The sequence below is a fragment of the Rutidosis leptorrhynchoides genome, chromosome 5 (assembly GCF_046630445.1).
Source record: "Rutidosis leptorrhynchoides isolate AG116_Rl617_1_P2 chromosome 5, CSIRO_AGI_Rlap_v1, whole genome shotgun sequence".
Taxonomy (NCBI): domain Eukaryota; kingdom Viridiplantae; phylum Streptophyta; class Magnoliopsida; order Asterales; family Asteraceae; genus Rutidosis; species Rutidosis leptorrhynchoides.
The window spans coordinates 444,762,139-444,788,524 of NC_092337.1; the positions used below are offsets into that span (position 1 = coordinate 444,762,139).

The window sequence follows — 26,386 nt, forward strand, 5'->3', positions numbered from 1 at the left end:
TTGACCAAATTGGACAGACCCAATCGGCGCGCCGCGCGGGGGGTATGGCGCGCCGCGCCACCCTGCTGCTTCAGCTATTTTTCTGCTTTTTAATTATGCACGAACCAAAACCAATTCTAACACAATTCTTGACCCGCAAACACTTATAACGCCTATCATACATCGTTGGAAAGGTAATTTGACGAGGAAAGCAACTAAACACATATCATCAATCAAACTTGCACTTATAACAACCAAAAATCGCATTTAATGTTCCATAATCAATGCATTCAAGTCAATATTGAAATTTAATGATTCGGTAACCAAATTACATGAACGATATGCCGTTTCGTAGGTAATTAAGCATACAACACAACCTAACACTTACAATTTACATTCATGTCATTTAATGCATCAAAGATTCATTCTTAGTTCATGAAACCCCAACCAAAAATCACCAAATTTCATAATCAAGTTTAAGGGGTTTCCTTGGTCAATCTTTACATCATAATGAAGCTAGTAACACTAGGAACATGATTAAAACATGAAGTCTTAGCATCTAACAACATATGAACACTTAAAATTCAAGATTAAACATGTTAACTTTCCATATGAACTAGTTACTTCAAAATATCGAAATCAAGCATACAAATCACATAAACAAACTAAACTTGAGCCATAGACACTAATTAACAAACTTATAACTTAAAAATCTCAAGAACACAAAGATTAGTGATTTTAGAAAGTTACCCAAATTTGATGAGGTTGGTATGGAATCGAAGAGGAGATCACGAGGAGTTCAAATATGTAAACGGTTTGGAATGAATCCTTCTTGAATGATTTTAGATGATGATTTGCTTTTTGGAGAATTTGAGAAAAATGGAGAAGTATGAAAAGAAAAGAAGAAAGAAAATGAAAATGGGGAGGATAAGGGGGTTGACTAGTCAAAAGCTAGTCACTTCTTTGGCTTTGTGGCGGAACTAGTCCCTCGAGTTCGGTTGCGGGTGCGTTAAATTACCTAGACATGATAATTTAAAACGCGTATTAACGGGAGATGTTAAAAACATATAACGGAACATAAATAGTTAAACGGAAAAGTAAACGGAAAAAGGCGGGATGTTACAATTATTAATCGCGTAGCGTTACACGGACATAGTTCCTACTTTAAAACCCGTAAAACATTTCTTACAATAACCCAATTATTATTAATCTTAAATTAAACTTAATATTATAAATATAAATATAAATTACATAAGAAAGAAAGAAGATTGGAAAAAGGTGTATCTAAATCATCGATTTAGATGGCCTTTTATAGGCAAATGATAAATTGAAATTTTCACTTATGACCCCTGAACTATGCTCAATTAACAACTTTTTATTATTTAATATTATTCTTATTATGAATTATTTAAATATTATATTATATTCTTGTGCATAGTTGACTTGTACTTTCAGCTCCGTTGCGTCGAGCGTTGAAAGTTGGTTCATGCCTCGGTTCCGGATTTTCGAACGCCTTTTCGTACAATTTAATATCGTGTACTTTGCGTTTTGTGACTTGTACTCTTGTTATTTTGAGACGTTCCTCATCAATAATTTGAACCTCTTGAATTGTATCTTGTACTTTTTAGCTTTTTGGACCTTTGTGTCTTCAAATCGTCATTTTCGCCTTTTGTCTTCGCACTTATTTAATATAAACGGATATCACTTGAAAATGGAACAATTGCAACTAAAATCTTGTCTTTCTTGGGGAATAATGCTATGAAATATATGTTCCTTTTTAGCCTTATCAAAGCTGTTGAACATACCCTGTACGGAAGAATTACCACAAAATGAGCCTTGCAGGTTGCCAGAGTGACAATTGGAAATATAAGAAACAATTCTACCACAATTAACCAAAACTGTAACTGCTTCACCAACTCTTATTAGTCAGAAGCCAACTATTGCCTATCACGGTTCACGTTAACTAATTAGCACTTGTAACTATGGAGCTGTGAGTTTCTTTTAATCATTTATCATTTAATTACCTTTCTGCCATCTATTCAATTCTAAAACAACCCAGTGTGAAGAAGCTCTTGAACAACGACCACAACCTAGATTCCAACAATGACAATCAGAAGAAACAACTTATACGACTTCTTCTTTATCAACAATAATTCTACGCCAACTGATCAAACTTTAACTGCTTTGTCAACTTTCAGTCATATGCCAACTTTTGCCTGTCATGGTTCATATACGCTTTTAGCACTTGTAAGTTGTAACTATGGAGAGATGTGAGTTATGTTTATTGGATTCTTGTAGGATCGATTTAACGGATTATATCAATCGCTACTCTCAATATTCGGTGCGAAATCCCCACTATTAAGTATTCAATCAAAACCAATTATAACACAATCGATTCTAGAGATTAAAACGACATTTTGAACTTAGAAATCGAAGAACAATGATGCTATACAACTCAAAGCGAATTGGTGCGGCTAGGGTAGGGTGAAAGTAACCTTAAGTTAGAACCCGAGACCCTAAATTTATAGTATCTGTCAATTGATCCGTACAAACGTATATCTGGTACGTACGGATGGAGCACAAACCTCGCCCTTTAGTTGATATGTACGGATGGAGAATACATTCGTATGGATACAGTGAATATATTTAACATTTTAAATCACGTGTTTGGTTATATAATGATAAATAAACGTACTAAGCAATAACCACACATAAGTATCAATAATATCCACTAACAAATGTAAACCACAAATGAACTAGGGACTTAAACATTATGCACCAACAAACTCCCCTTGAACCTAGTTCATTTAAAACGTAATAAGAACATCTACACAATCTTTTACGTATGAAGATTGTAAGCATAACAAACACGAACGGCTTGATTATCACGCTTGTTTCATATTGTAATGCTCATGAAAGATCGGTTGCTTGCGGATTATGCGTTGGTATTATAACACTGCACGGTCTTAATTAACCAAGACCAATCTTGAACAGGTTTTGTTAAAGCTCTCAACTTGAAGGGCTTTATATGAAAATTAAAATAAACATATTTCCTCCTTTATAATTTAATGTTAATACTTTTTTGTATGTTTGAAATACTTTTCATTATTATGTAATCTAACTACTTTAGTTACATATAAGTGCTCCCCTTCATTCAAACACTCAAAATGTTTGCATTCTAACTACTTTAGTTATTCTTACTTTTGTTTCATAGTGTTTGTCTAGTATTGTTCAAATTTAGACATAAATATGACAATATTTAGACATCGTCAATTTTCTAATTTCTATATTGTGAACGTATCTAACGCCATTCATACTCGTTATATTACTTTTATCTTGAAACTCCTCTTTTAGGAGATTATTTTCATAGAATTGTCTATCTCTGGATGATATCCATATCTTCAATAATTGTCACATAAATTTCCTTTATGAATCAGATTAAGAATTAAGATGGTTGAAATTATCTAGTCTGAGTTAATAATTATTGGCAACTTTTTGATGAATTAGATTTGAATAAGGACTGATATTGATGGATGTCTAAACTGAAAGGACTTGTTTGTAATTAAACAAATCTCAAACAGAACACTGTCGTCATACCTAAAAAACACAGTACTGAAACCAGATAGACGGTTGATCTTTTCCAACTATAAACCCTATTTTTTGTAATAAAACTTTCACTGTAAGTCTCCTTTTTTCATTTCTTATTTCAATTTGATAGCAATCGTATTCATAGTTTAAATTTATACGTATACATCTTATATCTATATCCACTGCATGCTAATTTAATCTCACTGGATCCAGGGGAAATTAGTTATTAGTTAACTGAATCAACCAATGGCGTACAGACGTAGTCTCACTACACAACTGAAACAATTCACTCAACATCGATTAGTTACACCTTCAATCTCACATCTTAATCACGATGATGAAAATCGGCATAATCAGTATCCTGATGACAAATTGAATAGGTTCATTCAAAGTAGATCATATGGTGTTTACAGTAACAACAATAATACATCGTTAGGGTTTGGCGGTAACGGTTTTCGAGATTCGAAATGGTCTCGATATCGATATCATGTACCGATGACAGCAGGTGGATTATTGTTAGCTAGGAATATATCTTCTACTACAATTGGAGATGGAGTAGACAAGATTGAGTATTTGAGTGAAATAGCTGATGATTTGACTGAAAAAACTATTGAAGTAGTGTCGAATCAAGCTCCTGTGATTAGTGAAGTTGCTGTTGCTGCTGCGGATTCGTGGCCGCCGGTTGCAGCTTTGCAGTATGCCATTGATGGGATCCATAGCTTAACTGGGCTCAACTGGTAAGGAGACATTGTAAAACTTACATTTTTATAGGTATGTTAAGGCCATAACTATGATACTCTGTTTTTATTATAATAGTACATTATCATTTTCAGAGGAATTGTATGATGTAATCAGCCGTAACCTACTTCTACTATTTGAAGCTGTAATATCATATAATTAACTAAAATATGCGGAGTAGGTTTTTCAAGGATTTACATTTAAAATGACATCTAAGTAACATGGTTATCACAAATATGGTTTTCTTGATGCTACTATAAAACTGATTATTTGATTTCTAATTTTTTGAATAATAAGGGTAGATTTACAAAGCTACAAACACCCTTGGAATTGATATTCACACTATATAGCTTAGATTGCTTATTGTGAAATTTAACTATTGTCTGAATGAAACTTTCATATAAATTTACTAGGTGTGTTAGATAAAACAAAATGATTAAGTGCAAAGTGGTTCATAATCGGAATGATTTAAAGGTTCTAATTGAACCTCGTTATGAGTGACAATAATCTGTTTGATAATCATGTTGATGAATGAACACTAAATACTTTAAATCTACCATATTAACTTTTTACATGAATATATAAAAAACAATTGTTTGATAATTTTTCTGGATATAATTTCATGAAGGTATTCAAAGAAAATGAATGTGCTTAGTTGTTAAGAGATAATTTCAACTCTAAATGGTTCAACACAGTTTCACCACCACTTGTCATTCTGAGGTTACAAACAAACGCACCGAATACCGAATGATTCAGCATTTGTTCAACATTCATCGCTAAATCATTCCATTAACATGTGTCATGTGGAATGGAATGCAGATTATTATGTGAAGATTTTCTTATAATTTTACTGTCACTTTACATGCTATACTCTTTGTAGTCTTCTTTCTGGTTCATAAATGGTGAAAGAATAACTCTTCGTCATTCAATTTCTGTCAGGTGGGTGAGCATAGTAATAACAACCCTAATTATTAGAACCTGTTCAATACCGATCATGATTAATCAGCTGAAGGCTACCACAAAGTTGACGGTGAGTTCAACACTCTCCAGCTTTCATTCGTTAATATACTCTTTGCGTAACCTGTTAATTTTTTTTTTGCACATTTGACAGCAACAGTGCAATATTTGTATATTGTATTATATGTTATATCTGGATGGATTATAATATCTTGTAATTTAATTCATAAATCTGCACACTCTACATCTTTGTTAATTGGTTGTCAGTGCTTCTGAAATTGAGTAGTATTCATTTAATTTGTTCACGTCTTGCATATTTTGAACAGATTTTGAGACCACAACTTGAGGAGATTAAGCAGGAGATGCAAGATAAGGTACAGATGCACTTTTTCCGCGTGCTCTAAATATATTGTTAATATATGTTGTCTATTGATTTTCATTAGAACGTTTATTTATTTTTGTTATTTCTTTAATATCCTTTTCAGGGCATGAGTCCGTCAGCTGTAGCCGAAGGTCAGGAGAAAATGAAGGTGGTATTCAAGGAGTAAGTTCCTTACAATAATCCTTATTCGAAGAAGTAATTTGCTACTTTTACTCGATTATATGTATATGTATTTTATAATGATTTTATTTAAAATCAAGTAAACATAAAAAATCTGCAGGCATGGCGTTAGTACATTTACTCCTTTGAAGGGGCTCCTCATCCAAGGTCCTGTCTTCGTTAGCTTTTTTCTTGCTGTAAGTTGGTCATGTTATTTTTCTTATAACTCATGTTTCACATTATATATTGTGGAAATTAATGAATTTGTGAAGTTACTATATTTTGTTTTTTTATTGGCTTGTTAAAATTTTGTTTGTAGATTCAAAACATGGTGGAAAAGGTTCCATCTTTTTCAACCGGTGGTGTTTCTTGGTTCCTCGATCTTACTACTGCTGATCCATTCTATTTACTACCTTGTTTGACTGCATTTTCATTCTGGATAACTGTAGAGGTAACATCTAATATCTTTCTTTTAACTATGACACTCACCTTATTATTTGTTGCTTAATTGCGTGTTCTTAAATGTTCTTCAATACGTGATGAAATTATATTCAGTATTTTATCACTTGTCTAAATTAATATATTATTCACAAGTCTATATTTTACGGAGTATCAGTTTAACATGCAAGAAGGGTTAGAAGGCAATCCTGCTGCCGGCACGATGAAAAACGTCTCAAGGGGTTTTGCTGCTCTTACGGTTCCCCTTACTGCAACTTTTCCAAAGGTACATATTACAATTCTTGATTACTGAATCAGAAAACACCTTATTTGATTACTATAGATCTTATTCTTCTTTAAAATATAAAAAAAGAAGTAACAAAATACATAGCAGAATATGTGCAACTATATATTCATATTGAAGATCATGTTTAACATTTGTGCAGGCTCTCTTTTGTTATTGGATTACCTCTAACCTGTTCTCCCTTGTATATGGACTAAGTAAGTCATTGGGTGAAATTTAAAAACTGTTAATATTAGTGTTTGTTTCTTTAGTTAACATTTGATTTTTTTACTACTCATAATCCAGTAATTAAAAGACCTGGTGTGAAGCAGCTTTTGAACATACCGATAATAGTACCTCCACCGACATCTCCCGCTGGTGAATCGAAACCGGCGTTTTCCTTTTTTGAAGGAATGAAAAAGTATGCCGCTGCAAAAGCAATGCAACAACATTTGGAAAAACAAAAGCCCGCAATCACGGATCAAAAAGTATCAAAAACGTCAGTTCTCAGCAATCGGATTAAAACTTTAGAGAGAAATGCTAAAGGAAGAAAAAAGAACAAGAGGACATGAGTATGGAAGGAGTCATCAAATAAAACTTAAAAATGGGTACCTATTACCTACATGCCCTTTGAATAAATGTAATAACTTATTCATTATGTTGTATCGTATTAATAATCTTTTTTGACAATATATATAGCTGGACATATTAACACAAGCAATGATCATATTTTGAGAGTACCTCAAAGAATCATTCTTGATGTAATATGTCCACTATTTTTGCTCTGTAGATGGAAGAGGGAGTCCTTATAGGGAAAATTAGAAATTTGTTGTATCCATAAGAGTAAGACATCAACTATGTAAGCTTATTATACCAGATTTTGATAGTTTTATGTTATATGGAGTATAATACTACACTATTGTTTCTTGAACTACATATCGGGTTGCGGATTGCAGAAGTAATTTGCTCAAAACTACTTCTTACGAGTCATTGTTGTAGGTGAGTCAAACCAAAATATGTTACTGCTTAATGAGTAACCTTGTAACATTGTGATTATAACATAAGGAGATTGCTAAATGTAGCCCTTAGGGTTATGTTTAAGAATAGTTAAGTTTACAAACTATGATATATCAGCAAAACAAAAACAAGACTTGATCAAACAAGGTCATTGAAAAAACTATATTCATAATGCAAGACTAGAAAAGATTGCAAATTTACACACAAACAAGAAAAGATGACACTTCAACCTATTTTGAAGTAGAAAAAAATATTTAAAAAAAAAGGATTCTTCTAATATCTTGTGATTTAGAAGTATGCCTTGTGTACTTGTATTGCCTCTCAAATTGTCTCAAAGACCTAATGAAGGAGGAGGATAAAGAGGATGAGCACTTCTTTTTTAAACCGTCTCTTCGCTCCGTTTTTCCTCCATCTTCAGACCTTATTCGTAACGTCCTAAAGAAAATCCCAAAAAGTGGACTTTCCTTATAGCCTTCATGTATACAACTTTTGGTCTTCTTTGACCATTTACGCAAAAGTGTAGCTTGAAACTGAGACCTCTGCTTGTGCCTTGGGATGAATGTACACAAACTCAATGCTTTTTCCTGCTGGTAATGAGCTAACCCATGATGGGAACCCGTATGAACCGCCTGCAGTCTTGGTTAGACCCCATAGTGGACCATACAGCTTTGTTACTGAAATGTTCACGTTCTTGATAATCTTGTTTGATTTATTAGTCAGTGTAACTGTGTATCTATAGTATGTTTTATCATTAGCTTCCCACGAACTTGTAGGCTTCTGCGTGATGGCCATCAAATCTGAAGATAGAATCAAGAGTTGGATTTATTTCACATGTAGCAAGTCATCTACAACATTGAATATATGTATGAAAACAGAACTGTTTTCAACATTTACCTTCGGATGGAGTCACTTCAAGCTGTGGTTGAACAGCAGTAGGCTTAAGAAGAGGGACTTCGACTGCATAAAAATTTTATAAGGATATTTAGATTAAAAAAATTCTAGGAAGGCTGTAAATAGATGAGAAATAGAGTAAATCAATTATTCATAAATGTACCTTGAAGGAGCTGGTTATAACCAGTATGACCAGCATGTAGTCTAGCTAATACTCCAAGAAGAGGTGCGTTGTTATATGTAGCAGGCTCGGTCTGCTGAAAGTTGTTTCTTTGGTCAGCAAAATTGTCATACGCATCGGGTCCACCAACAACTGCACCTGTTAGGAGATTCGGGTCACTTGCTTTTCGGCTATACCATGTGGCGTAACCACCTCTGCAGCTCACGAACGAAGGGTTGACCTTAATTGACACAATTGAGGAACCTCTATGGTGTACTTGTTGGGGGTAGTTGTTCCCATATCCAACCATATAACTTGTTGCTCTTGGGTTGTCTCCAAGAATATAATCCACCTACAGAAAGATCATAAACCAATCCAAAAGATTAAATTTTGATTACAACCCACATGTTTTTTCTCACATTTCTATCATAGGTATCTCCTTATTGGCCAAAATCACACATTCAAAAATGCTTCTTGAATAATATAGTAGCTAAACACTAAACATGACTTTTAAAAGTCAAAATGTACATTGACTTTTATGTCAAAAGATTGAATTTTGATTACTACCCACATGTTTTTTCCCACATTTCTATCATGGGTATCTCAAATATTGGCCAAAATCACACATTTAAAAATGTTTCTTGAATAATACAGTAGCTAAACAATAAACATGACTTTTGAAAGTCAAAATGTACATTGATTTTTATGTCAAAAGATTAAATTTTGATTACTACCCACATGTTTTGTTGCTCATTTCTATCATGGGTATTTTCTATTTTAGCCAAAATCACACATTTCAAGATGTTTCTTGAATATTAAAGTAGCTAAAGTTGACTTTAGAAAGTCAAAAATGTACATTAACTCTTATGTACCTGAGATTTTGCAAATGCTAGAAGCTGAGGTGGGGTGAAGGTGCCAGAGGAACAACGTAGGTTTCTTCGTGCAGAAGTCAAGTAGTCTGCATAAACCGTAAGAAGGAAAGATGCACTCGTGACGAACTGCAAATTGTTCCATCTTTGCCTAAATATTAAGCCTCCGGGAGTCTTTTGAATGTTACGACTACTTTTACCAAGGCATGAACACATGAAAAACTCTGCCTTTTCTTGATACTTCCCGAACACCGGGCCATGACCACGGGCTTTTCCTCCCATCAAAAACTGCATAATATCAACTCAATACATGATTTGTAAGTACTCCAATATAATAAATTTCAACCAATACATAATATTGTATTGAGAATTGAGATGTAATATGTGATATTAACAGCTACAATGAGAACGGGTAAACATATAAGGTTTTCCTTCGTAGCTTACCGCACAAGGCGATTATTATTATTAAGTTGTATACGACTTAAATGGGTTATTTTGTGACTGTTTCAGTGTTCCCAATCATTTTTTTTATGATCCTCTAATCTATGTTGATAGGAATGTTTGAACTTAACCTCTTGTATAAAGACCCCAACCCTAGGCTACAACGAAAATAAATTTTTTTATAAAGTAACGACACTTGAATGAAAATTAATAACGACCTTAGCAACAAGGGTTTGAACACCGGCATACTTGACATCCCAACCGAACTCGGTCATGGACCAACCGGTTCCACCGAGAGCATCCCCGTTTCGATCTAGGTAATTCAAGTAGTACTTATTGTTTGTTGCCTTGTACATCCAAGCAGCTGCCCATAGCAATTCATCCTTAAAAAGTATCAAAAAATATAATAAATAAGTCAGTACGTAACCAAATAAAATCAACATTGATAATTGAAAAAAGTTAGTTAAGATTTGCAGTTAGAAATGATTAAAATCACATACTCCATATCCACTGACAGATCGGTAGTACTTCTGGGCAACAGAGATGCTACTGTCATATTTGCCCCTGTATTTGTCCGCAAAATCAAATAGCTGAAAAATATGGTAAAAAGCAATTTAGAATGATTTAGGGTTATAATTGGTATTTTACGGATAGTGATGTATCAGTGGGTGTTATTGGACCATATGTGTGATCACCTCCAATCTATCGCTTCATCAACTAGATCATATTAACGGATGAGATTGTGGTCCTAGCAAATCTTACGGTGGTACAGACTATATGTGATCCAACATGTGCGCCTAACATATATTTTTTTTAGATTACAAGACGGACGTTCAAATCGGCTTTTTTTTTTTTTTTTTTTGCGAACATAGTACTATTAGTATGAAAATTTACTCTCTCTCGTATTAATAGTACACATACAAAAAACACACACTTTAAAAAATTGTCATAAAATTATATATTTTCTGTTTACTTTTCAGTTTTACCCTTACATTTTCTTTATCCTTTAATTATATCAACATAGCATAATAATAGATATTAAGCTCTTATTCTTTTCTATTTATAAAAGCAGACTATTAATTTGTGACATCTAAAAATGAGTTACTGGACTATTAATATGAGACACGGAAGGAGTAAAAGATTTTTAATTAATTGTGAAGAATAAAGTTAATAAAAAAAAAAAATTCAAAACTTTGAACTAGTTAAAATGAACTCTTTAGCTGAGAAATTATAAAGTAACGATACTAAGACATGTACGGAGTATTGTTTAATGGAGGCGTAGAAAGAACGTTATGTGGAGTAAATGTAAAATTACAAAATCTTATTAGATATTAGTAATTGTACAAACATAATACTAGGAGGATCTTTTTTAATCTTAGTAATTAGTACAATTAACACGCATCGGTACTGGTACCTTAATTGGTATGAGTAAGACAAATTAATGGTAACACAACGATACTTTAATGGAGTAAATAAACAACTGTTCACTATTCCCTGATATGCTGCTAACTTACACCTGGAATAAGTCGATGGTAAAGCCATGAAATAACCCAAGAAATTACAACTGCCTTGCTAACATACGCCCTATGTCTATGTAAACTACAATAACTGGATACTCATATAGTCATATCTTGTTTAACGTGTTCTTAATTTTGCCAAATTAAAGTTGACCCACTGACACACACTAGGGGTGTCATAAAAGACACTAATAATATTTACCTCACATGCAATTAAATCACTATATATCAATAAAATTAGTTTTTTCTAGAAAAACACTTCCAGTGGCATATTTGTCAATGGTTGTTAACGTGCGCGAAACGGACCACAAATGGAATGGTTGCTAACATGCAGCCATCTTTTGCTAGCGTGCACCATACTGACCCTAATTAATTTTCAGTCACATGCTACACTTTAGCATAATTATATACTCCAACTGTTTGCTAACTTACGCCCAATTTTTGCTAACGTACGCCCAATTGACCATTACTTAATTCTGCCAATTGACCGGACACTAATTTTTACAAATACACAACTAAATATACTTTATAGTGTTGTACAGTATAACACTGTAAAACATGTTTGATTATGTATGTGTAAAAATTGGTTGTGTACATATCACTTCCCTTTAATTAACGGGAAAGATAAAAGGGGCAATGTAGAAATAAAAGTACGATGTTTTTATTGACAACTATTCTTGTATGATTAACTTGTAAGTTAGCACCTAAACTACCTATTGTATGTTGTTGAGCCAGTAATGACTAATGACTCATTTAGTACCTGGTAAGCATGACTGAGGAGCACTTTTGAGTAAGCAGGGTTGTAGCGACGGAACACGATGGAAGCGGCAGCCATGGCGGCTGCAGTTTCTCCGGCAAGGTCCGATCCCGGGTTATTTTGGTCAATTCTGTAAGCATTTCTTGAAGTGGTCATATCCTCTGGCCTTTGCCAACAGTAATGGTCAGTATTACCATCTCCCACCTACAACAAACCACAGTTTAAAATCAGCATCTTTAAAATTTGTTATAACATAGAATACACACTAAGAAATACTAATATCTTTAAAGCATAATTTAGATTTAGATGTTCAAGTGGGTGACGGGTCCCACCTAAAGCTGTACAAATCCAATTATGCAAAGAAAGATTGTACCTCTCCATAAAGTACATAAGGTTGAGGGTGAGCTTTAATGAAGTAATCAGTGCCCCATTTGACTGCATCCATGGCATGAGCAAGTTCACCACTTGAAGCCAATTGCTTTCCATATTCTATTATGCTCCAAGACATCATTGTCACTGTAAATGCCATTGGCAGCCCAAACTTCACATTGTCCCCTGCATCATAGTACCCTCCAACAAGATTCACCTGTATACCAAAATTTAACCATCAAGATTTCATCTTTTTTCAATTTAATTATTGGGTTTGATCTTAGTTTTATTTTAAATAAATACCCAAATGTTGTTTTTAGTTTATTTTTTGTAATTTTTCTTGAAGATAGTAAATACAGTAGAAAATGAATTTTACCCCATTGACTTTGCCATCATTGAGACCAGAATGGCCTCTCCATTTAATTCTTTGGTTACCAGGGAGATAGCCAGATCTTTGAGCTTCAAAAAACAAAATGCTCTTAGTGAGAGCTTGACCATAGTTATGCACACCTGCTAAAGCTAAAGGTACAATTCCAATAAGCAGCAACAAAATAGTTACTATTGAATTAAGTCTTTCCATTACAAAGCAGTCAATCTAATTATTCTTAAATAAAAACAACAAACTGGATTTGTTGTAATGGCAATGTTGGTTTGGTTTATCAGTCTAGAATCCTGATAGACCAATTCTAATGAAAGAGAAAGAAGGTGAAGAGATGAGGCACAAACAAATGCTTCACAGGGATGGTATATATGGAGGTGATGAAAGGGAAGGTGCCAAAAGCTCAGAAATGGGCAGAGAATAATAAATGCTGGTTTTAAATTAATGTTTTAATTTTTAAACAATACTTGTATAAAATAATGAAACTTTTAATACTCGTGAATAAAGGATAGTTTTGTAAATATGAAGGGTGTGAGTTGAGACTTGAGAGCAGAACACCATGTGGGTTGGAAGAATCCTAGTGTTTGTAATGTTGAGATGTTTTTAAACCTCTACAACTTAAATCATAAATGTGTTCATATTAACAGCAAACAGTTTTCAGATTTAATGCTACATAGTAAGTTTGCAGTTGCAGCTCCATATATATTTACATTTCAATTTGATCATTTGAACCAGGTAGTCAATTATTTTTTGTTTCACTTTGGTCATGGTCCTTGTTGGTTGATTTTCATATTAGAAAACAGGTTATGAAATTGTTAATCCTATTAGAACAATGATTTGATTATAGACTTGAAGATTCAAATATGAATATTAGAGAATATGTGTTTTTTTGTGTCTTCCGAATGAAAGGAACTAACTGTTTTCCGGAATGAAAACATGTTAAATTCGGTTGCAACACAAAAGGGTGCATTGAAAGGGTGTAACGGAAGGGTGCAACCCTTCGTTTCGGTGAAAAAAATCGTCAATCCAAACGATGCGACTTTTGGCGAAAATATCCATGGAAAGCGTTAATCCCAACCGGGGGCGCTGCCCCGTGGACCCTACAAGGGATGTGACCAAGAATCGTAGTCACGGGCAAGGGCGAAAGTACTTTAGTCCAGGGGAGATGCCCCCAGTTAATTTCAACTTTTTAGTGCAAAAATTTTGGATTTTTTCATTTTTTCCCGATAAATTTTTCTCTTGCCCAAAAGTCCCTATATTTTGCCCCCAAAGCCTCAATATTTTGCCTAAAAAACTTCATATTTTACCCAAAAGGCTCATTTTTTGCCCAAAAAAAGTTGCTAGGCTTTTTAAAAACATTTCTAGTTCCGCCACTGGTCACGGGTATCAACAGTTAAAAGCGTAAAAAATTTTACACTATTTAATGGTGTCACACTAAAAAATTTACACTTTCCAATAGTATCACTAGTTTAAAGCCTAACAAGTTTTCCACTGTAGTCGTGCTATGATGTTATGCGAGGTAGTATACGAAATAGTTATATTTTTATTGCGAAATACTATTAAATACGATACAATTTTATACAAGTTATTTATTTATTTATAGAGTGGATATACCTAAATCTTGCTACAACACTTATAGGCAGTGTACCTAATCGTACAGTAATGTAGTTTTTAGTAAGTCCGGTTCGTTCCGCAGGGATTTAGCCAAGTTTAACGTTATATTTAAAAAAAAAAAAACTATATTTGTATATATATATATATATATATATATATATATATATATATATATATATATATATATATAAGTAATATTATTATTATTATTATTATAAAAGAGGGTTTTTACCGTTTAATGACTGGTTTGTCGATTTTATGTCTTAAGTCGCAATTAAAACCTAATGTAAAATATTAAATATATAAATGACTTAATTTAAAGCGTAAAGTAAATAACAATAATAAAAGTGCGATAATTTAAAGTGCGATAAATAAAATGACGATAAATAAAATTGCGATAATTAAAAAGTACGATAATTAAAAATGCAATAAGATATAAAATAAAGGAATTATGCTTATTTAAACTTCCGTAATCATGATGTTCAACATGTTGATTTTAATTTATTACCAGGGGTTAATTGTCCTTTGTCCTGGATTATTCGATATGTCCATACGGTTTTGTCCATAATAGTCCATCGGTCATAAATATAAAGTGCGAGAGTCCTCGTCAAATTATCCTTATACCCGAAGTCAAATATTCCAACTAATTGGGGATTCGAACTGTAACAAGGTCTTAATACTTTGTTTAATAAATACACCAGGTTATCGACTGCGTGTAATCCAATGTTTCAATACTTTGTTAACAATTACACCAATTACCCTTGAATGTAATCCACCCCTGTTTCAACGAGTCCATTGACTATTAATCCATCCTCGTGTCCGGTAAAATGGACAATTATTGGTATTTATAGATATCCCGCCCACCGTACCCGATTAAGCGTATGTGATTATTTATAGATACGTCGAATTGTAACCTTTAATATTAAATTAATGAGGTATCGTTTAGTTAATATAAAACCCATTAATAGCCCATAGTTTAATTTTCACAAGTGTCGTTCTTTTATCCAAACCCCAATTATGGTACAAAGCCCAATAACCCCGTCTTTAATATTTAGCCCAACACAATGATTACTTCGGCTTAAATAAGCATAATAATAACTTAGCTACGAGTATTAATAGCTAGATTGAATTTTCATTAATTTAAAAAGGTTGAACATAACTTACAATGAGTATTAATAGCGTAGCGTTACACGAACAGAGTTTCGACTTACAAACTTAAAACATTCGCCACTATAACCTTATTATTATTAAACTTAAATTAAAATTAAAATTATAAAATATAAATATAAATATATCGTAGATAGATAGATAGAAAAAGGTGTGTTTCATCGATCAGAATGCGCGGCCTTTTATAGGCCCACGTTTAACTGTTGAGCTCCGCGAGTGCGGAGGTTTTCTTCATCACAGCTCCGCGAGTGCGGAGGTCTGGATTCCAGCTCATAGATCAAATTCAAAACGTGGGTTGCGTATAATTATAATATATAATAATATATATAATTAATTATGTATTATATTATATTCTTGTGAATAGTTGACTTGTAATTTTTGGTCCGTTACGTCGCGCGCTGAAAGTTGGTTCATGTATCGGTTCCGGATTTTCGAACGCCTTTTCGTACAATTTAATATGTTGTACTTTGCTTTTTGGGATTTGTACTCTTGTAATTTTTAGACGTTTCTTATCAATAATTTGAACCACTTGGATTGTACTTTGTACTTTTTAGCTTTTTGGTCGTTTGCGTCTTCAATTCGTTGAATCTGTCTTTTGTCTTCACCTTTTATTATTTAAACGAATATAACTTGTAAATAGAACAATTGCAACTAAAAGCTTGTCTTTCTTGAAGGATAATGCTATGAAATATATGTTCGTTTTTAGCATTATCAAATATTCCCACACTTTAGCATTGCTTGTCCTCAAGCAATATAGATCTTGAATAAAATTTTACTAGAATCACTTCTTTATTCTTCACACTTTGTACATCAGTGATTTCAATACGGCGGTATGAACAATGGTAATAACGATGTGGTTTGCAGTCCCAAATGACTATAAAAATTTAGATCCTTTAGGAAATTGGATCTTTATGAAAACATTTGATCTTTTGAAAATTCAATCTAGCTTTTATCCTAGATAAGTATTCCAGAATAACCCTTCACGGGTGTTTGCAAAATATTTTTGTGGGTTTCAGATATTTAAAATTTTAGCTCAAAACTTATGGTTTTGTGTCACCCATTTGCTAACCTTGTATTAGGAAAGCAACACGTCCAATTTACTTTCTTCGTATATTACCTTTCGGTAAACTACCGTCCGGTTGTAAAGGAAAGTGTTGAACAAGCAACTGTTAAGGCAATGTCCAGTGACATGCGTTTGATTATGGTCTATATCGTGTCGGATGCAATTACTATCCTTGGTAGGAGCAATAGTAAAGATCACCCTATAGTTTTTCGGTCTGGCACAAGATCCTGTCTTTGACCATGCTATGCAACCACCGTTCTTACGGTTGACACCCGATTTGGTTCAGGTGACCTAATGAATTCCGGTGAATTCTTAGAATTTTACGTTTAATGGTAATGAACGCATTAAAAATAGGGTTTCAGAAAACAAATCGGTTTGTAATTTGATCAAAATATTTTCTTGTTCAAGCTCGAGTTTAGATATCATCGAATTCCATGAGTTTGAATTCTCAATCTTTAAAGTCAATCTCAAGGATTGAGTAATATCAGGCTTAAAAGCTGATTTTTGACCTTTTAAGGAGATTATCCTTTCTGGGGATCTGATTCATTAGTCTTATAAGCTAATTTGCATGGTACCCCCATTGTACGAGACAGATCCTCTCATGGTTAGGATAAGTCTGACCATTTGGCGACCCTGTTTGATGCTGAGGTCCGTGGATTTCCAGCTGATTTTCGAGAAAACTTTTCAAGATTTTTCGTAGACTCTACAACTGGTCTGGACGACAACTTCCTGACCTAAATCAAGAAGCGCGTGTCTTTTTTCTCGGAAGACTTTACTTCCTTTTAAATCAAGTGGCACATTTCTTTCAAATATATTATAAGAAATTGGGTAAAACTGATAAAATTGTCCAAAACAAAAGTATCTTCAATTATTTGTACAAAAATATGTGATATATGTTCTAAATAACTTGGTGTTATAATTCAGTAGGCTTATAACTACCTTTAGTGGTTTGATTCTTGATGTTATAATTCAGTAGGCTTATAACTACCTTTAGTGATTTGATTCTTGATTAAGAATACTAATAATGAAGTGTAAGAACAAAGATGATAATGGAGAGAAAGAAAGAAACACTTTGTAAGTGTGAGAAATGGTGCAAGTTTAATGCTTGCATTCATGGCTATTTATAGCAAAAATATCACAAGTTTAGGTAATACAATAATATTACTTTTGTGTATCAATAATTGACTATCCATTTATATATATATATTTATATATTATAACACTCCCCCTTGGATAGCAATTTTGTTTGTTGAAGATCAACTGTAAGTTACTGCCTCGTTAAAAACCTTGCTAAAGAAAACCCAGTGGGAAAAACTTTAGCTAAGGAAAAAAGAGTGCAGCATGGAGTTGACTCCCCCTCAAGTAGACATCGCTTCGGTTGTTACATCTTTTGAACATGTCTCATGCCAATGTTATGAACGTGTGTTCTGAAAATAGCAGTTGGAAGTGCTTTCGTGAAAAGATCAGCAGAGTTTTTGCTGGATTGAACATATCTCATTTCAATCTCGTTGTCCTTAATGAGATTTTGAGTGTATGAGAAGAATCTAGGAGGTATGTGTTTGGTTCGGTCACTTTTGATATACCCTTCTTTCATCTGTGCTATGCAAGCTGCATTATCTTCATAGATAATTGTTGGACTTTTATCGCGTTCTAGTCCACAAGAATCAGTAATGATTTGTGTCATTGATCTCAACCAAAAACATTCCCGAGTAGCTTCATGTAATGCAATCACTTCGGCATGATTTGATGATGTAGCAACAAGTGTTTGTTTTTGAGAACGCCATGATATTGCAGTACCTCCATTTAGGAATACATATCCAGTTTGAGATTTAGCTTTATGTGGATCAGATAAATAACCTGCATCAGCATAACCAACCAAATCTTGTTTTGATTCGTTAGAATAAAATAATCCTAAATCAGTAGTTCCTCGAAGGTATCGAAATATGTGTTTGATCCCATTCCAGTGTCTTTTGGTAGGAGCAGAGCTGAATCTTGCCAACAAATTAACTGCAAAAGAAATGTCAGGTCTTGTACAATTTGTAAGATACATAAGAGCTCCAATTGCACTAAGATATGGTACTTCTGGTCCAAGAATATCTTCATGATCTTCACATGGACGAAATGGATCAGTTTCAACATTGAGTGATCTAACAACCATAGGAGTACTTAATGGTTTTGCCTTGTCCATATTGAAACGTTTCAAAATCTTTTCAGTATATGTTGTTTGATGTACAAGTAAACCATTAGGCATATACTCAATTTGTAAACCAAGGCAATACTTGGTTTTTCCGAGATCTTTCATTTCAAATTCTTTCTTTAGAAGTTGAATGGCTTCATAGATCTCTTTATTTGTACCTATGATGTTAAGATCATCAACATAAACAGCTATGATCACATATCCGGATGTTGTTTTCTTAATGAAAACACAAGGGCAAGTAAGGTTATTTGTATACCCTTTGCTTATCAAGTAATCACTTAATCGGTTATACCACATACGTCCAGATTGTTTTAACCCATATAAAGATCTTTGTAATTTAATCGAATACATTTCTTTGGGTTTTGCATTTGATGCTTCTGGTACCTTAAATCCTTCAGGTATCTTCATATATATATCACTATCAAGTGATCCATATAGGTAAGCAGTCACAACATCCATGAGATGCATTTCTAAATTTTTAGAAACTGCCAGGCTGATTAAGTACCTAAAAGTAATTGCATCCATAACAGGGGAATAAGTTTCTTCATAATCAATTCCCGGTCTTTGAGAAAAACCTTGAGCTACAAGTCTAGCTTTATACCTTGTAACTTCATTTTTCTCATTTCTTTTTCGGACAAAAATCCATCTGTATCCTACAGGTTTCACATCTTTAGGAGTGAGAATGATGGATCCGAAAACTTTTCTTTTATTGAGTGATTCTAATTCAGCTCGTATTGCTTCTTTCCATTGAGCCCAATCATGTCTATTTTGACATTCAACCATAGATGTTGGTTCTGGATCATCATCATTATTCATGATGTCATATGCAACATTAAATGAAAATTTCTCATCAAGATTTTTCATTTCATTTCGGTTCCATAATATTTTTGAATATGCATAATTGATTGCAATTTCTGTATTGACATCATCAATCTCCTCTGCAGTAGGAGTACTGATTTGTGGTTCTTCTTGAACACTTTCTTTTACTTCATTATCAGCTGATTTTCTTTTTCGAGGATTTTTATCCTTTGAACCAATTGGTCTTCCACGTTTCTGACGTGGCAAAGATTCATAAGTGACGTTATTGCCAGCTTTTGGAATTTCAATTCGAGCTGGAGTATTTACTGCTGGTATATATGATTTTGTCACCGTTTTTGTATCTGTAAATGCATCAGGCAATTGATTTGCAAGTTCTTGTATATGCATTATCTTTTGAACTTCTGTCTCGCATTCTTTTGTGCGAGGATCAAGATACTTTAATTGAGGTTCACACCATGAAACATCATTTTCTTTATTTTTCATTTCTCCCCCTAATCTAGGAAACAATGTTTCATTAAAATGACAATCAGCAAAACGTGCTGTAAAAACGTCACCTGTCATAGGTTCAATATACCTTAATATTGAAGATGTTTCATATCCAACATATATTCCCAACCTCCTTTGAGGACCCATTTTTGTACGTTGTGGTGTCGCAATTGGAACATACACTGCACAACCAAATGTTCTAAGATGGGAAATATTTGGCTCTTGACCAAAAGCAAGTTGTAGGGGGGAATATTTATGACTTGCACTTGGTCTGATGCGAATCAATGCAGCAGCATGTAAAATTGCATGACCCCATATAGATACAGGGAGTTTTGTTCTCATTATCAATGGTCTAGCGATTAACTGTAAACGTTTAATCAATGACTCGGCTAAACCATTTTGTGTATGCACATGAGCAACAGAATGTTCAACAACAATTCCTATAGACATGCAATAGTCATTAAATGCTTGAGATGTAAATTCACCAGCATTATCAAGTCTCACCCTTTTAATGGTGTAATCAGGAAAATGAGCTCTCAATTTAATAATTTGGGCAAGAAATTTTGCAAATGCCACATTACGGCTTGATAACAGACAAACATGAGACCATCTGCTAGATGCGTCTATTAGAACCATGAAATATCTAAATGGTCCACATGGTGGATGAATTGGTCCACATATATCACCTTGAATTCTTTCAAGAAACATTGGTGATTCTTTCTCAACCTTAAGTGGTGAGGGTCTAGTTATCAATTTTCCAATAGAGCAAGATGTACATGGAACCATTGTATCATGATGGATTTTTCTATCCTTTAGTGGTTGTCCATGAGTACATTCAATAATCCTTTTCATCATTGTTGATCCTGGATGGCCTAATCTGTTATGCCATAAACTGAATACACCAGGATCAATATATTTTTCGTTAACTACCATATGTATTTCTGGTACATTTATATGTGTATAATGTAATCCAGAACTAAGTCTTGGCAGTTTTTCAACCACATGACTCTTGTCAGTGATACTTAAATATTTCTCATTTTCTGTTGTCACTGACTGATAATCATACCCGTTAAGGTATATGTCGGAGAAACTCAATAAATTTCTGCTTGACTTGGGAGAAAATAAGGCATCATTTATTAAAAATTTTGTACCATTTGGTAGTATAAAATTTGCCTTTCCTATCCCTTTTATCAAGTTAGCAGGTCCTGATATTGTATGTATAGTTCCTTCCGTTGGTTTTAGATCAATAAAATATTTCTCGGATTTAAGTATAGTGTGTGTAGTTCCACTATCTGCTATACAGAGATCTCCACCACTTGATTGATGTTGTATTCCAGCAAAATTCATATTGAACTTCATATATAAGAAATAAATAGTGAGTACATTAATATTACACAATATTTTAAACGCAAATAGATAGTACTGAAACATTTAGCAAACATAATGACAAAGACAGACGATATTAAATCGTTTATTTTTTGAAAGACACAACTTAAACATTCAAGAAATCTTCATATAAATCAGATGGTTTCTCAGTGACTGTTGGATCGACGTTATCCACAAAGTTTACTTCCTTTTCTTTATCTTTCAGCGAATCCTGATACATCTTAACAAGATGTTTAGATGTTCGGCAAGTATTAGCCCAGTGGCCCATTCTACCACATCTGTAGCAAGATTCTTCAGAATTTTTAGAAGAATTTTCTTCAACATCTTGTTTAGTGGGCTTGTTTTGTGGTTGATATTTATATTTTCGTGGATTATTGTTTCTTTGACCACCACGGCCACGACCACGTCCTCGCCCATTACCATTACCATAAGGATGGTTTCTACCATAGTTATGGCTTTTGGCATGATGATGGTGATGGTTATTATAACCACGACCTTGCCCGCGTCCTTGTCCCTGTTTATAATTATTTACAGTATTTGCTTCAGGGATTGCAAGTGTACCAGTAGGACGGGATTGCTGATTTTTCATTAATAGCTCATCATTTTGCTCTGCAACTAAGAGATATGAATTAAGTTCAGGATATGTTTTGAACTTTAGCATTCTCAAATTTCTTTGCACTGTGATGTTTGCAGCATTCATTGTGGAGAAAGTTTTCTCCATCATGTCTGCATCACTTATTTCATGTCCACAGAATTTAAGTTGTGAACATGTATTATACAGAGCTGAGCTATATTCATTTACTTTCTTAAAGTCTTGGAACCTTAATGTTCTCCATTGTTCCATAGCAGCTGGAAGTAAAATTTCTCTTTGATTATTGAATCTGCTTTTGAGACCTTCCCATAAAACATGGGGATCTTCTACAGTCACATAATTATTTTGTAAGCATTCATCAATATGTTGATGAATAAAGCAACATGCCGTTGCTTGTTCTTTTTCAGAACAAGTGTTGTTTTCATTTATGGCTTCAACAATGCCCATTGATTTAAGATGCATTTTTACTTTTATAACCCATGGCATGTAGTTGTTTCCAGTTGATTCTAAAGGAGTAAATTTAAGCTTTTCCAGATTCGACATTTTCTATTAAAACAAACAACATGATAAATTATAGTCACTTTATATTCATAAGTATATAAACATTAAACATAAATTTAATATAACATAAATGATAAGTAGGTGACAGTGTCGACCATATGTAAGCAATCATTAATAAATGTTATATAACATAAATATAAATATTAGTAAACATAAATGATAATTAGGCGACAGTGTCGGCCATATAAATGTTAGATAATAGAAATATAAATGTTAGTAACATAAATGATAATTAGGCGACAGTGTCGGCCATATAAATGTTAGATAATTGAAATATAAATGTTAGTAACATAAATGATAATTAGACGACAGTGTCGACCATATATTATTCAGGTGGTATAACCGACCATATATCATTTAGGTGGCAGAGCCAACCATAATTAGTATTAAGATTATCGTGCTGATAACGTGTTATAATTCAGTAGGCTTATAACTACCTTTAGTGGTTTGATTCTTGATGTTATAATTCAGTAGGCTTATAACTACCTTTAGTGATTTGATTCTTGATTAAGAATACTAATAATGAAGTGTAAGAACAAAGATGATAATGGAGAGAAAGAAAGAAACACTTTGTAAGTGTGAGAAATGGTGCAAGTTTAATGCTTGCATTCATGGCTATTTATAGCAAAAATATCACAAGTTTAGGTAATACAATAATATTACTTTTGTGTATCAATAATTGATTATCCATTTATATATAAATATTTATATATTATAACACTTGGTAAATTTTTCCACACTTGGATTTTATTTTTCTTTCTTTGCGTTTTTATTCTCCTCTATTCCATTTTTAATGAATTCAAGCGTTTTGAGTTATTTCTCAATTTATGTCCTTTCCGAGGTAACAATAATTTCGGTGTTAACACCTAGTTTTATCGTTCATAAATATGTATAAACATGATTTTGAGTTCATTTAGTTGAAAATTTTGAAATTTTTTACTAGAATTGGGTAGTCAGTATATAAGGCTATGGCTGTTCTTCTATTATCAGAGAGCACTAGATTCTAATACAACTACTGCGTTACTAGTATTTTTTTATGGTAACCAAGTGTTTAAATTAAAATTTTAAATATCCAAAAGAATTTATCCGAAAGAATTTAACCCCTTCCCACACTTAAGATCTTGCAATGCCCTCATTTGCAAGAAATCAGTAACAATTTAAATTATTGAGGGTGATTAGCGTAGAAAAATGATTAAATTTTATCAAAGTTTCAAACATATTGTTGTTTGTGTTGAATGATAAATGGTGCACATCATTTGTTCATTCCGTCTGTTGTTACATCACACTTGTTTTTCGTTTTGTCGTCAAAATTAATAGCTTTTGCTGAACTTAATGCCAGTCTTTGAAAGTGCGCTGTTTTACCCTGTTTTGTACATGAGATAAACTACAAACATATATAAACATATTTTTGAAGTTGGATATATCACCCCACATTCAAAAATTATTAAAATCTAATAATAAAAGTTAGAAAATTATAAAAACTATTATAGTATCAAAAGAAGTATTAAAAGTATAAAATTACAAGTTACCAAATAAATAGGCATAAAAAAAATTAGGGTTAATGAGGATGATGTCAGTAGGGATTCCATTCATAGCCGTAGTGCTGTAGAATGCTTGAGCTGGGTCATATGTAGGGTACGGTGGTCGGGTCTGTATAGTCCAGGGAGGAAATACGGGCATTGGAGTAGGAATGTAGTTTGTATTTATGTATGTACAATGACTTATGATTTGGTTTTGATGATACTGTCAATCTTGAAATGCTCGTTGTCTAGCCATTTCATACTCATGTTGAGCCATAAAAATTTGCATTTCTATCATCTGATTCCCCCCTCCCGCATTACCTTGCTGCTGATCTCTTTCGACATGTGGATGATTGCCATCATATGGTGCTGCAGCGTTATGTCGTTTCTTTAAAACCTTAGCTCCATGATATACTTTCAAACCAATTGTATCACGGGATTCTGGTGCTGCAATTATTAATCCCCCCTGACTTCTATCTACACCGAGATACTCAGTAATTAAAGTAACAAAGATACCACCTCCTATTATACTATTAGGCTGTATACTCCTAACCATAGCCGATAAATAATAACCCACACAATAAGGTATACTCACAGTGCTCTGTGGGTCTCGAATACACATGAGATAAAATAAATCATTCTCATTTACCTTCTCTTTGTTCCTACCTCGCTGTGTAATCGAGTTTGCTAAGAACCTATGGATTACTCTTAGCTCAGCTCTATAAATATCAGTATAAAAGTTATTCCCCCCACGAAATCGGTTATGGCTAGTCATTCAACTCCATATTCCATTCATATCAAAATTTTCATCAACCCTCCTACCATTAACTATCAACCTTTGACAATCAGTAGATGCTAGTTCCTCGGGCGTATATACACACAAAGCCTAAGCCATGTCTAGTAGAGACATATGGCGCATCACACCTCCTACTAAAAATCTAATAAAACTCCGATCGGTTAAGGTAGCTACCCGATCATTTATTTCAACACTACATAATAATTCCACACACCATTCTCTATATACACGCCTACGTATATTGAACAAACGTTCCCAATCATTAAAAGTAGAATTACCATACCTTTGTGTAAGTAATTCTCTGATTGGATCGGCCAATCCCACTGTTTCTAACGGTTCCAATCTATTACCCTGGGTACTTCAACAACATTAGACTGAAGGGTGTGCAAGTTCCTCTGATATTTTGGATAATCTATCCAATGTCTGTCAAATCTTAAATTAGGGTGTAAATCTGCCAATTCTATATTTGAATATGAAATGAATTGATGCGGTAGATTTTGTCTATATTGGTCGTTAATCTCCTGTTCTTCTGCATTCTCAGGAGGAGCATTGTGAGCCTGAGATGCGGATGAAGATTCACCCCTTTCAGTCTGCAAAACACATTAAACACAATTTTTGTGCATCCAAATATGCATTAGTGTTATCAGAATCATAAATCAAAACAATCATAATGACATGTTTAATCCATATTAAACTTTATATGCATTTTCACAATATTAACAATTCTACACTTTTACAAATAAACATATATGAAAATGTATACAATGTTCCTTAGCATTCATCTTCTAAATCATGTCAAAAATAATCATTATAGCAATTAAACGAGTTTCAAATGGCATTCATATTAATTAAATCGAGTTCATGCATTTTTGACTCAAAAAGTCCACTTTAATATTCAAAAAATCATGTTTAGGATCAAAGTTTTGATCATTTAGCAACCTAAACATGTTACACTACTCAATTAAGCATGAATCATCAACAAAATTCGGTCATAACCCGTTTATATCAAAAAGCTCCAATTTTGCTCAAGAACACAAACACTAGATTACTCAAAATTTGAAGTTTAAGGCTTCTAATCATGTTAAATAGCATCAATCTAGGTTATACAAGCATAATACACAAACAATTTAAGCATAATTAAACTAGAAATTATCAAAATCAAATTAGGTATAAATTTGTTCAAGAACACTAAAAATCCGAATTAAAGAGTGTTTAGATGTAGAAATTACCGATCTCCTTGAGTAACTTCTTGGTAGGATCA

General features: G+C 33.3%; 2 protein-coding genes across 2 annotated transcripts; one reads left to right on the forward strand and one right to left on the reverse strand.

Moving 5' to 3' along the window:
- Nucleotides 1-3,590: 3,590 nt before the first annotated feature.
- On the forward strand, nucleotides 3,591-7,450 carry LOC139847594 (mitochondrial inner membrane protein OXA1-like). The gene is made up of 10 exons (XM_071837298.1): nucleotides 3,591-3,658; nucleotides 3,781-4,304; nucleotides 5,245-5,335; nucleotides 5,589-5,636; nucleotides 5,748-5,806; nucleotides 5,925-6,000; nucleotides 6,123-6,254; nucleotides 6,420-6,527; nucleotides 6,688-6,742; nucleotides 6,831-7,450. Exons 2-10 carry the CDS (start codon nucleotides 3,814-3,816, stop codon nucleotides 7,094-7,096), a joined length of 1,326 nt encoding a protein of 441 aa, XP_071693399.1. The 5' UTR covers nucleotides 3,591-3,658; nucleotides 3,781-3,813; the 3' UTR covers nucleotides 7,097-7,450.
- Nucleotides 7,451-7,788: 338 nt separating this feature from the next.
- LOC139850324 (endoglucanase 6-like) lies at nucleotides 7,789-13,245 on the reverse strand. Its single transcript, XM_071839909.1, has 9 exons — nucleotides 12,922-13,245; nucleotides 12,550-12,762; nucleotides 12,180-12,380; nucleotides 10,403-10,492; nucleotides 10,121-10,285; nucleotides 9,465-9,749; nucleotides 8,596-8,944; nucleotides 8,436-8,498; nucleotides 7,789-8,338 (listed from the first exon to the last, which is right to left on the reverse strand). The coding sequence occupies exons 1-9, from the start codon at nucleotides 13,123-13,125 to the stop codon at nucleotides 8,049-8,051; spliced, it is 1,860 nt and encodes a 619-aa protein (XP_071696010.1). The 5' UTR covers nucleotides 13,126-13,245; the 3' UTR covers nucleotides 7,789-8,048.
- Nucleotides 13,246-26,386: the final 13,141 nt, after the last annotated feature.